The sequence below is a fragment of the Rhizophagus irregularis genome, chromosome 22 (assembly GCF_026210795.1).
Source record: "Rhizophagus irregularis chromosome 22, complete sequence".
NCBI classification, from domain to species: Eukaryota; Fungi; Glomeromycota; class Glomeromycetes; order Glomerales; family Glomeraceae; genus Rhizophagus; species Rhizophagus irregularis.
Window position 1 is genome coordinate 810,877 of NC_089450.1, and position 14,352 is coordinate 825,228.

General features: G+C 25.9%; 3 protein-coding genes across 3 annotated transcripts; all 3 read left to right on the plus strand.

The window, feature by feature from the left end:
• Positions 1 to 826: 826 nt before the first annotated feature.
• On the plus strand, positions 827 to 1,408 carry OCT59_014429 (uncharacterized protein; the record flags this gene model as incomplete). Its single annotated transcript, XM_025311662.1, has 1 exon — positions 827 to 1,408. One exon carries the CDS (start codon positions 827 to 829, stop codon positions 1,406 to 1,408), a length of 582 nt encoding a protein of 193 aa, XP_025169367.1.
• Positions 1,409 to 10,266: 8,858 nt separating this feature from the next.
• On the plus strand, positions 10,267 to 11,796 carry OCT59_014430 (uncharacterized protein; the record flags this gene model as incomplete). The annotated part of the gene is made up of 1 exon (XM_066150011.1): positions 10,267 to 11,796. The coding sequence occupies one exon, from the start codon at positions 10,267 to 10,269 to the stop codon at positions 11,794 to 11,796; it is 1,530 nt and encodes a 509-aa protein (XP_066002227.1).
• Positions 11,797 to 11,892: 96 nt separating this feature from the next.
• On the plus strand, positions 11,893 to 13,791 carry OCT59_014431 (uncharacterized protein; the record flags this gene model as incomplete). The annotated part of the gene is made up of 1 exon (XM_025332643.2): positions 11,893 to 13,791. One exon carries the CDS (start codon positions 11,893 to 11,895, stop codon positions 13,789 to 13,791), a length of 1,899 nt encoding a protein of 632 aa, XP_025169366.2.
• Between the last annotated feature and the right edge of the window lie 561 nt (positions 13,792 to 14,352).

Below are 14,352 nucleotides of genomic sequence, written 5' to 3' on the forward strand. Positions count from 1 at the left end.
AACAAAAAACATTGTGTATAATGAAATATTTCATCCTATTTAAATAACTACTATAACTATTATAACTCTTATAATAAAAAAATGTATTACATAAAAGTGCAAATTTTATTTATATTTTATTACTATTTTATTTTATGCCACACATAGACTTATTTCCTATTTATCATAAACTTCCAAATTAATACTAATAACCATTCTATACTTTAGAGTTACGATCCGGATGAATTCGAAAAGGCACATTTTGGCAATTATACACAGATTTTAATTAATAAAGATTAAATCTTTTTTTATATATTATAAGACTGCGTCCCAATGCACAATCTAGTAGTTTAAAAATTACTATTTAATACAAAAAAAAAAAATAAAAATAAAATAAAAACGGATTAATTTTCATCTGATCTGAATGAATTTCAACCCGTTTTAATTTTTTCTTTACAAGCCAATTTTTTTTTACATTCATAAGATATCTCAAAAAAAAATTCTTTTTATTGGCTTAATATTCATAAAATGGCATCCAAACCCCATTTATGATTTTCACTTTTGTCAATCATTTTATTTATTTATATTATTTAGTACAAGTAAAGATTTTATTCTAAGCGATCAGTGAACGCCAAATTTTGCGTGATTTACTGTGTCACCTGTATTCGAAAAGTAAAGTTTTTTAGGATAAACAAAAAAGGCAGGTGAATAATAAATATGTACTTAACGTTAGTAGAAAAATAGAAAATATAAAAAGAGCTCATTCCCCAGCTCTCATAATTCATAATAATAGATACATCAGAAAGCTTTCTTCCACCTAAAATCCATTTCTAAACTCTATTAACAAATGGACAATAATTTCAACTTTATTAATGATGGATTTAACAGTGATTTACGACCTCCGACTACTGATTCTCAAGCAGAAAATCCAAATGCTAATTACAACGCTTCCTGCAATTACGACAGTAATAATAATTATCCCACGATGGATGATAACGTCTCCTCAGCATCTTATACCAATACACCTAGTAACGTTACTATATCTTCGCAATCTTACCCTACCACCTCATCAGATCCCCCACACCCCTTAGTACCGCAATATACTCAACAACAAATTCAACAAGATCAACAACCCGGTTATAATCAAAATAGCGAAAATAATAATATTCAACAATTCCTCAATACTACTCAGCCTATTACCAGAATGTACTACATTTCATTCAAAATAATTCTAATTCTTCACCGTTCAATACTTCTCAAATTGACCATTCTGAAATCCTTACATTTGAAATTCCTGGGATCAAAATTATCGTCATACCTACTTTTCCTCCAATGCTTAATTCCTCTCGAACGAATCATTCTGAAATCTTTACATTTGACATTCCTGGGTCCAAAGTTATCATTATCACACTTTCTTTCCAATGATTAATTCCTTTAAATGAGCCTTTCTGAAATCTTTTAACATTCTCTGGACCTAATATATTAATTTGATATGTTACCTTGAAACTCATAAATATATTGTACGCAATATTATTATCACAGTTGATTTTTTTTATTCTTTATTATTCTTTTTATTTCATTCTTTTATTATTTCCTATTTGTAAGACAAGTATTCAAATAAAGTATTTGTTAAATCTAAATCACATTTAATATTTATGATATATCGGCAGATTTGTCCCTTTGCGTTAAAGTGAATTTTTTAAGAGATTTTTGAACCAACAGAGATTACGTTTGCGAACTTATTAAACATAAAATGGGTATAAAAACCCCATTTCGCTAACAAGAAACCCACTTCTCACCTACATGATTTTATCATAACCGACTTCATAAAATAGGTTAATTTATTCCGATTATATTAAAAACCACAGTCTTTAATGTTGCACTCCGACTTAGTTTTTATAAAATGTCTTATAAGTTACTGTAAAATGAGATCTCATTGTAGTACAGTCTAAATAAGAGCGACAGTGAACCAACAGGAACGCAAAGTGCTGTAGCAAGAGATCCGTCATCGTTATACGTTTTGTATTAGTTAGTTGATAGGGGTTAGAATATCACCAAACTGCGAAGCAATTCAGATGATATTTTAACCCCGTGATCATGCTTATAAATAAAATACAATTAAACTATTTCCTGTTTAATGTGACGCGACTGACGCGACTTTTTACTACATGTTATTTAGTATATGAAAATATCAATAATAATTATGCAATTGTAGTTTATTTATAGCTTAATAAAAAAAATAAAAAAATATCAATTTTATTTAGGGTATTATCCTACAGCCAAATAAGATCATGCTTTTTTTTTAAAAAAAAAGCTTTTCCAATTTGTTGTTAGTACAAATAAATTACTATTGCATAAAAGAGCATTGCTAAATATCACCGCTGGTGATTGTCGCCTTACCAGAATTAGGGTAGAATTATGGGCTGAATTAAAAATGTCATGAAACTTCGCCCATTAATATTTGCTAATGCTGGTGCGGTGAAAATCACCTGCGGTGAGATTTAGCAATGCCCTATTGACTCATTACGTCATTTAGATTAAATATCACATATAGTAAATTTTTGTACTAAAATGCGAGCTTATCTATATGAACATAATAACAGTTTATTGTGATTAAAATATCTATCATTGATTATCACGTCCAAATTAAACATCCGTATTTTGTAATAATTCATTGGGCAACTTCTCTATAGTTAACTTGTTACACTTATACCATCAATTAGCTCCTAGAAATGCAATGCGTCTATTGGCGTGACAAATAAAAGCCTTTAAACTTATGGTATTATTTACGTTCAAAGTAATAGCAGAACACCCTAATTTTAAATAATTTATGATTTTATCAAAAAAAAAAAATATGACAAATAAGTAATTTATTATCTTTATTGAAAACTAAATAATAAAATAATATAAATTAAAAATTAATAATAGTAAAATAGAAAATTTCAGACTATTTTTTATTTTAAAAATTATTTGTTACTTATATAACAAAATTAAAATATTATAAAATTTAAAAATTTTAGACTTTGTAATTTCAATTAGTTTATAATAAATAAAAAATTTATTTAAATTTATAATAATTGTTATCGTTCAGCCCAATAGGATCATGCAGATTTTCATAGACCGATATATGAAGTGTAATATTTTGTAGGACTGAAAAGTTTAAATAAAGCTTATTTATGATGTTATTAATTAATGCATGATCAAAAACGTCAGAACGATAACACTTTTATTGGATGTGGGGCTATATCGGTCACAGGGACCTTCATTGATTGGTTAAAATGGCCACTACGTGGCCCGTTTTCATCCAATCATTCGGTCCTGTGACCGATATAGCTACCTTTATTATAATTTTATAATGCATTTTATATAACTAATAATATAAGATGTTTTTTAAAAATATGATTTAATTAATTAAAATTTATGCATGTGTGTATTTATCACAATTATATCAAAAATTAATAATTTTTAATTGATTGAATTTTTTTTTAATATCTTAAGTAAAATTGAAATGAATATAAGTAATTGTACAGAAATTTTATAATTTTAAATAACTTATTTTAATATTATTAAAATATTCATTAATAATAATAGTCTTAATAATTTTATTTCAATATTATTTTAATATTACTTTAATTGCCAATCCGTCTAAAATCGGCACTGCGTTACTAATAAAATTCGGGGATATTAACGATAATAAAAAAAACCCGTTTTTTACATCTCACGCGCAGGATAAACTTTCACCCATTTCACCCATTTCACAAATAAAAGTACCCTTCAATTTTTTACTAGTTCTATAAAGAAAAATATTTAAAAAAAAGTTTTTAAAAAAAGCTTAGAAAGCCAAAAAATATATGTTTGTAATGTAAATAACATAATATAGTAAAATAAAATATTGAAATTTCTTACATTTTAAGGTGTAAATCTGACGCGCGTACATAGTAAACTCATTATTTTGCATATGAACGTATAATTTTTTTTTGCAAATTCTTTTTTTTTCAAGTATTTTTACAGTATATCATATGACTTTTATTTATAGTTAATATGTCGTCTATGAAAATATCCTTTTCTGAAGATTGTGTTCTAGCACAAAATCGGCAAATTTAACCCCAAATTTTATTAGTAACGCAGTGCCGTTCTTAGACGAATCAGCAATTATTGCGGTTTTCAGAAATGTTGGCATTGATAGATTTTCCATATATTGTATATTTTGTGTTTTTGTGTTTTTCCGGACATTTTTGATGACAATTTCTGGACATTTTCCAGATAATTTCCGGACAAAAAAAAAACACAAAATACAAAACACAAATACAATATTTTGTCTGTAAAATATCCGGAAAATATCTGGAAAATGTCCGGGCAATGTCCAGAAATTGTCATCGAAAATGTCCGGAAAAAAATTATATTTTGTTTGTTTTTTTTTGTCCAGAAAATATCTGGAAATTGTCCGGAAATTGTCATCAAAAATGTCCGGAAAAACACAAAAACACAAAATATACAATATATTGAAAATCTATCAATGCCAACATTTCTGAAAACCGCAATAAATTATTTTGATATTACTATTATAGGACTCTAGATATTTTTTTAAACCAAATTGTAAGTCATATTTTTGGAAAATTAGCCCATTTTTCAAAAATTTAAAAAAACACTATCTTATTATTTTGTAGTTTTCATTGAATTTTACCATTTTTTTAAAAAAATGATTATTAAAATTGGACTACTGGATGCTAAATATTTGCAAAAAATGATTTATTAAATTTTAATAAAAAAATTTGATTTAAGCCTCTAATTAATACTTAAGATAACTTAAATTCTATATAACAAAAATTTTAAAATATTTCATCAATATTGCACCTATAAAGATAAAGTAGATGTTAAAATAGTTCTTGAAATAAAAAAATTTGAGGCTAAAAAGTTAATATAATTTTATATATTTGAAATCTAAATTTATTATAAGGTTAATACAAAATCAAATCTGAGTTTTTTTAGTATTATTCAGATGGGACTCTGATGATTTTGGCCAAAAATCCATTATAATCTATATAAATCTATATATTAGATATTCAGATTTTACTATTACTATTATAAGATTAAAATAAAATTAAAATAAAATTATTTTAAGAAAATTTATAATTATATAATTATTTTAAAAAATTTAATTTTACAAATTTATATTTATTAATAAAATAAAAAAATATTTTTTAATAAAATATTTTTTGCAGCACATTTATAAATTTATTTAAAATATTAGTTAGAGTAACAAAAAATACTTATACTTTTATTAAAATTAGTAAAAGTATTTATTATATATATATTATATTTGAAATGCAAAAAATAATAAATTAGAAATTAATAATTTTAATTATTTTAGAATAATAATAATTATATCTTTGTAATTTTTATTTACATACCAAATTATTTCAAATTTTTTGTAAACTTATATTACATATATTATAATAAATAATTTTAAAGAAATTACTTATTTAATATTAGTAGATTTTACAAAAAAAAATTTTTAGCAAATTAATTTTTTATATTTAATTTGAAAACTTTATAATAATTATGTATAATAAAATAAATAAAAATAATTATTCAATGAAATTATATTTAACTTTATTAATTTAATTATAAATTAACAAAATATTAATAATTTATTTAGTTAAAATAATTTTATAAATTAATGTATACTGATTAATAATTAAAATAAAAAGATATTTTATATTTTAAAAGATATCAAAAGTGAATATTAAGAAGTAAAAGCTATTTGAAAATTGGTTTTATAATCCAAATTTAAATAAATTAAATTGTTAGTTTACTTTGAATAACCAAGTTTTTATAGTATATTTCTTGTTGGTTGATATACAGTATATGCATATCAAATATCTAATACAAATAATAAATATTGTCTCTTTTTTAAAAAGTACCAATTTATTAGATTATTAATTATTGATACAAAACATAATAAATATTTATTTATTTTACGTAAAAGCAGGAGAGTAAACAATAAAAAAGTCCTATATATTCAAAAGAATAATGACACTAATTGAAACTCTTCGCCCATCCTTATCCAAGGACGAACTCTCACTTATACCATACGAAGCCCACCCGTTCCTTAACCCGACCGATTAGGAACAGAAAACATAATAAATATACTTTTGCATTTAAACAATTTGCATACACTTTATCACATGTATAAATAAATATCGATCCTATTCTATATGCGCTAACACGTGATCGGTTTACAATTGTGTTACATTAGAAAGTGTATGCAAATTGTTTGAATGCCTTTTCGTGCTACATGCAAAGTTATTCATAATAAGTGGCAAAGAGTTTCCCTATTTGGTGTGGCTGATATATTTTCTTTGTTTTTCTGAGTCGCATGAAACTATAAAATGGATCCTGCATTTTATTGCACGTGATAAAAAAATTATGCAATGTAAATTCTATAAATAAAAAACCATTCATACTTTTTTCATTATCAATAATTATTGTATTTGTTTATTAATCCAAAACATTTTTTAATGTAACGTAAAATAAAAAAACTTCCATTCAAAAAGCCGAGTTGAATCAAACATTTCTTCTTTTTTCGCTTTAAAGGTTTTACACAATTCATTTAATTTAAACTAATTTATACATTATTTATATTATTCTAACAATAAAACTTGTATAAAATATTTTTTTACTTTGCCTCACATTTGAAAAAAAATTATTTGGCAAAAAAAAAAAAAATTTTTTTCTATCTATATGACTAAATGTGGTAATGAAATGAACTATTCTTATAAATTAATTATTCCAAATTTTTTAACCTTCTCTTTTTTGAATTGGAAATTCGCCATGTAATTGATTTAGGACGTGATAATATCAAAGCATCTTAGTTGTTCGTTTATTTGATTTATAGAAGTAATAATTTCGTTCATTTAGTTTAAGGATGTGATAATATCGGTTATATCAGTTACATTTTTAAATTGATTACAAATCAATAACAATTACCTGTTAAAACCCTGATTTTTTATGTTTTTTGATTTTAAATATTGCACCTTGTAAACTATTTTAATGTCCAAAATGGCCGATTATAATGCAGGGAGATAATACTTCCCTTTGCCACTCTTATGTCATTATCTTATGTCATTATATGTCATTTCTTTGTTGAAAATGAAATATTTTAAGGACGTGATAATATAAAAAAAATTTTAACCTCAGATGGTCACGATATAATTTTTTTTTTTTTACCGTAGCATATATAAGGAATAGAATATAAGTCAATAAATAAATAAACAAATAAATAAATTAGTAATATAAAGGAAAATAAAGTTTTTCTGTTAAGTTAGTTTAATTATGATTTACAGAAATAATATTACAGCTATTTCTTTTAATTTAATTTATGGGATGTGATAATATCAAACATTTTTTTTTTATTTTAGAAAGTTTTTCAATTATTTGATTTACGGATATAATAATGTTACGCTTTTTAAACCCCCTTTACATTGTCATTTATTTAATTATTGAAGAACGTGATAATATTGATAATTAAAAAATTTTTGATTACGTAATTTCTTTTTTTTTTTAAAAAAAAACAGAACCCTTTTATTCAATAATGACTGAATTAATTACCCGCGTAATCAAACGTAATTATTTAATTTTTTTTTTGTATAAAATCACATCGTATAAAACATCTATGCAGAACATTTAAACATAATAAATATAGTATGATTATTTATTGTTTCATTATTTGATTGTAAAATAAGCCACATTTTAATGAGCCGCATACAATACACATAAACAAAGAAGACAGATAAAAATACTATAAATGTAATGCAAAATCTAATGGAGTTTAACTAATTTAGATATAATTAAAATATCACGTTGTGCTTATTTCATAAATTTAAAAATGTGTAACTTTCAATTACTTAAAAATACTTATATAGAAAAATGTTATGAAAATGAATATAAAAGAGTTCATTCCAAATTCCCATCATGGCGGATTTATGAAATACCCCAAAATTTGTCCGTCATGTTAAATTAAATAAATATTTGACAGTATTTTAGTCGCCAAATTTCTATTTAAGTCCCAAATTTATTAGTGAACAGTCAAAAATGAGCTCTAAAAGATTTTTTTTATACCCCAAATCTTGCGTCTAACCAATTTTTCCAGTGTTAAAGGCGCGTCATTATTTGACATTTTTTAGGAAAAAAGCTTAATGTTTCTGTAAGTCAATTTTAATTCCCGAGGGCGCAGCAGGGTTTTTGCCAAATTTCATAAATCCGCCGCAATGCATAATTCGTAATAATAGATACATCAGCAAACAGAACCCTTAAAAATTTCTTCCATTAAATCAATTTATGCAAATGGATAATAATTTCAACTTTATTAATAATTGGATTTAATAATGATTCACGACCTCAAATAACTGATTCTCAAGCAGAAAATCAAAATGCTAATTGCAACGCTTCCTGTAGTTACAACAATAATATTATGAATGATAACGTCTCTTCTCAAGTTAATCATTCTAAAATCTTTACATTTGAAATTCCCGGGATCAAAATTATCGTTATATCTACTTTCCCTTCAATGATTAATTCCTCTCAAACGAATCGTTCTAAAATCTTTACATTTGATATTCCTGGATCCAAAGTTATCATTATCACACTTTCTTTTCAATGATTAATTCCTTTAAATGAACCTTTCTGAAATCTGTAACATTCTCGGGACCTAACAAATTGATTTGATATGTTTAATTGAAACTCATCAAAATTTATTGTACGCATTATATTTATTATAGTTAATTTATTTATTTAGAAATTTCAATAAAAAAATATATATATTAAAAATTATTGTTATATCTTAAAATTTATATAAATTTAAAATTTTTATTGAATTTATATGAATTAGTTGTAAAATTTATATTACATACATATCTTAACTTTAAGTAAATTAATTTGTTTAATACTAATAGGCTTTATGAAGAATTTTTATTAAATCTTTAAGAACTTTATAATAGTTATAATAAATAAACCAGCTTTAATTATATTTATAAATTTAATAAAATATTTAATAACCTATTTAGCTAAGATGACTTTATAAGATGACTTTATTAATTAATGTGTACTAAATAATATTTATAATATTTAAAGTAAAAAGATATTTATATACAATTTATATGTGCATATCACATTGATAGTACATAAAATATATTGTTGAAGATCTCTACTTTTCTTTAAAATGAATTTATTTGGAAACACCTAACTGAATAAAGATATCAAATACATTGTTATTTTACCTTTGGCGCATAGATAGTAGTAAGATGCTTTGTCACATCCTGAAACTTTAAGGTCACGGCCAAACGTGTCTCCCAAGATATGTTCGAAATATGTGCACAATATTTTAACAAAAATACCAGATACAGGTAATAATATATTTTAAATGAAGTTATTTATAGAAATGAATTTTTCTTTTTCAGATATGTAATTTAATTTAATTTGATTTACAGATATAATAATATTTCTTTTGAACCGGAACTTTCTATTTATAGGACGTGAAGATATCAAGCCTTTTATCTCATTTCAGAAAAGTTTTCAATTATTTGATTTACAGATGTAAATATTACAATTGTCATTTATTTAATTTATGGACGTTGATATTAATATCAAGAATTTTTTTTTTTGGTTATGCAAATAATATAAATCGGTTTAATTTACAATATTCCTCACCAGAAGCCTTTTTAACAGGTATGTCATTCATTTAGTTTTAGGGCGTGATAATTTAAAACCAAATTTTACTATATCAAAAAGTGATATATTAATATCAGACGTCCAAAGATTCATATATTGACAAAAAAGGTTATCCAGGTTATACAAAATTTTTGTAAATAAGGAGATGATCAACATATTCTTCATGTTATTTTGAAGAAAATAGAAAATAATATTTTTTTTATATAAAATTTAATATATGTGATATCTAATCTCAATGATGTAATGCGTCAAAAAAAAAAAAAAATATCAGATATCAGTCAGTGTGCATGTCCCCTGATCGGGTTGTGTAACATTTTTAATTAAGAAATCTGCATGTTGCATATCATAGTAAAAAATCCAAAAACATATAGAAAACCGCAAAATTCAACAACTTTCCACTTGTCTGTAACAAAATATTACATCATATCATGTGATAAAAAGTGGTTAGGTTTATTGTTCGAGGTATGTTAATATTATTATTGTTCGTTTTAATATAATATTGTTCCTCGTTTAAAAGAATCTTAACGTCAAAGTTTGCATAAATTTTAATTTATTGATATGGAGACTTATGAAATTACTTTTGAAGAAAAAACCCCTTTATATTATAGTAGTCAAGAAATATTTTCAGAAGAAACTGAAGAAGATCTTGACACTTCTTTTGATGAACTTTCTGAGTTAGAAATATTTGAATTTAATGAAAAAAATTATATTAATGCGCAAAATGCACTAGAACAAGAAGTTGTGGAATATTCAAGTGATGAAAACGAAGAAGAATTTGGTACATATGAAGACCAAGAAGTTCCTCCACCTCCTGTTGAAGATGCAAACGAACCTGTATATAGACTTAATCCAGCCATGTATACAAATTTTTCACCATGTATTCTAATTGATTATTTAGATAATAAATTGCAAACTTGTGGTCAAACTAAAAATGTTAGGAATTTATGCCAATTAGTTGGAGTTTGGCAAATAGATGAAAATGCAGTATCAGAATACCAGTCAAAAGGAATACCATTGGGGGTGTGTATGAGTCATTTTAATTATGATCAAAAAAATCATAATGCATTTATAAAACAATTGCGGAATCCTGAACAAAGTGAAATTAGCCGTCGACGTTGCTTATTGTGTTCTAAAAATTTTCATTTCTTTAGCCGTGGAATTGGATGTAAAGATCATTTATGGAAAATGTGGGGAAAATATATCCAAATTCCATGTGTTGGTCTCTATACATGTAATGCAGTACACGAATGCCAAGGTATCTCCCAGCGAATTTTTGATGATGTTTCAACAATTCGATATATTTGTTATAATTGTTATGAATCTTATGGTGGGCATTTAAACCGTCGACCTGGTTCTGGCAAACGAAAAACAACTTGTGAACAACATAAATTGCATAAAGAAGATACATCCAAAAGTTTAAAATTATTGGCTCAGTGGCTTACGTATGTAGCAGATACTGAAACAGAAGAAAAAAAAGAAATAATTCTCGCTTCTATGTTAGTTCCAGCTTTAAAATTTTTATATACTCCATCTGAAACACCCTTAAAGTATGAATATTATAATTCTAAAGATAATACACGTTATTTAAATCTTGATGAATTTAATAATACAAATAATATTGATGATTCAATTAAATTTTTAATTGAAATTTTACCTAAATTGCCCAGTTACTTTTTTTTAAAATTATTATTAAATATAAATCGTATAACGGATATTACACAACCAAAATTAGACTGGACGGATGATAAATGGAAAGAAATTGGAGAAAAATTGGGAAATGAAGTATGGAATTCGCGTAAAATAGTTACAGATAAAAAATCAGAAATACAATTACCAATTTCTCTTAATGCATATTATGAAAGTTTTCCAAATTTTCTAAGAGGTTTTTTTGATGGGCTTATTGGTGAAATTTTTAAAAAAAAATTAATAAATTTAAATAAAAAACGAAAACAACGTGAAAAACCTTTAAAACAATTAGATGTTGAACATATTACCAAATGTGTAACATTTTTTGCTTCACTTATAATAAGTATGGCATTTCCTTATCTTGGTGTTTGGTTTACTCAGGTAATGGCTAGTATGTCTTGAAAATCACGCCTCTTTTTTTCATTTCGCCAACTCTTATCTACTCTTCATATAAGTGGTCATACTGATAGTAATGAACGCCGAATAGAGAAACAACGAATGGATAAAGTTAATCCAACTGAAAGATTAATAAAAGGACCAAATATATGGAATTTGGCGGTTATAGATAATATTGATTTCAAAGAAAAATCTTTTACATACGGAAATATTTTTGACACCACACGCAAAAGTTCTCATACAACGCTACGAATGGCATTTCAAATGCGGATGCCAATTCCTTTGGAAGAAAGAGCAGATGATAAAAAAAATATAACATCTCCAACAGGTCTTTTTGGCATGAATGATCTGATGAAAGACACATGGGATAAGTTTGACGATATTATTGATAATCTCTTAAATTTTCAAACAAGTTCTGAAGGACAACTTCTTTACAATACCGATTTTGATATGGCAGCTATTCACCAAAAAATTCTTGAAAATGTTGATCATGGTTGTTTAGCTGATGCACCTAATATAGTCATATTAGAAACTGGAGGAATTCCAAATTCAGACGAAGGAATATTTCAATCCACAGAAATGTACAAACAAGACTTTAATTTAGGACCGGATGACTACTTGGATGTGGTAGCTGATGAAGCAATCTTCAGAAGACTAATAAAACAGAGAAAAATATGGCCGAAACTGCGTCCTATTCTTGGCCAGTGGCACACATCCAAGGATATGTGTGGAGTTTTAATTGTATTGTTTTCGAGCTATGGAATTTTTGACCTAGCAAAAGTATCAGGAGTCAAATTCTTGGATAAATTGGACAAAATTGTTGATTATCGTTCTACAGTTCGTGTTTTAGAGTTAATATGGTGTGCAGTAACTATATCTATTCGCATATATATGAAAAAAACAAACCTTAATAAATATAATATAATGGATTCAAATAGTGGTGCCAATAATATTTTACGAATATGGTATCTTTATTATAAATGGGCATCAATTTTCAAAGCACATCGTGTAGGAATCCGTGTTGGCAATTATAAATTGCAGAAAAATGCTTTGTCTTGTTTTGCTGGTTTATTTACATCAGCAGGAAAATCAAACTATTCGTCATCAGTTACTCAATATCTTGGAATGCTGGCTCAATACCCAAAACTTGAAGAAAAATTGGAATGTGTTTCGTCAGTTAAAATTGATAATGATGAAAAACGAAAGGGTCACTACTTCGCATTTGACGAAGCCCTTGAAACCTTCGGAGTTAAGTTTATCAAACAGAACATTACCGGAAATGTAGTTGATGATAATAAATTAAAATTACAAGTCAAAGCCGCCCAGAGTGAACGAGATCGTATAGGAATCTTATTATCAGAATATCTTAATGATCCTTGTGGATCAATTGGACAAAGAGCTGTAGATACCCGTAAAACGGCCATGTGGAAACTAGTAAACGAACTTTTGTCAGCATTTGAACATTCTGATGATTATAATCGTTATCAAAATCCTTTATGGAGTACTACTACTCCTGATCATATTACGGCGGACAGTATTAGACGTCTTGAAAACTGTTTTCCTGATGGAATTTTGAGAATAGAAGAAATTTTCCTACAAGATGTCATTTCAATACAAAAAAGTAATAAAGTTGGAAGGAGAAAATTGGGAATTACAAGATGGAAACCTAATGACCAAAATTCAAAAAAAAATAAAAACAAAATGGCATCGAGTTCAAATACAGAAAATTCTATTTCTGATCAACAGGTGCCAACTAATTTGATACCTCAAGTAGTAATTATAGATAAAGATGGGCCGCTAATAAAAAAGCCAAGACAAGCACGTCGTGAAACTAAACCCGAAGAAAAGAGTCTTTTAGAACCATTAGTGACTTGTTCTGAGTATCCGAATGATGAACAAATAGAACAAGTTAGGGAATTGCTAGGAAATGAATGGGATAAGGATCGAATTTATCAATATATATCTCGTCATAGACGTAATAAAAACAATAAACATAAATAATTTATTATATATTACCTTAAATAAACCTGGTCTTTAATAGAAGAAGTCTTCAAGGTTTCATTATATATAAAAAAAATGCCATTTTTCGTTAAAAAGTCCTGTTGTATATGGTTTCTTAAAGTGGTTACGTCAAAAGAACTGCTAAAAACTAAGTTCGTTGGGTACTTTTTTTTTGATTTAAAAGTTGGTAGCAAAAGAATCTCGGGCTTTAGTGTCAAAAATAGGTAAATTTCCTGATAGGATAAAATTTCGCAGGAAAGCAGGGAGGGCCAAACTTTTACTTATTTTAATAGAAGAAATGTTGTTGAAAAAAGTTTATCAAGGGTGAAGAACGATTATATTGTGGCTTAGAACGAAAGTCTTTAATGGAATATCTTGAACGAATGTTACACAATAATTTTTAATATGATCGGCAATGTAAAATGGACATGCACACTGACTGATATCTTATGCAAAAATAATTTATTTGTACCTTAGTCTAAAAAATACGCATGATCCTATTTGAGCTGCATAAAAATAATTTAGTTTAATTTGATTTACAGTTATGGATATTCATTTAAA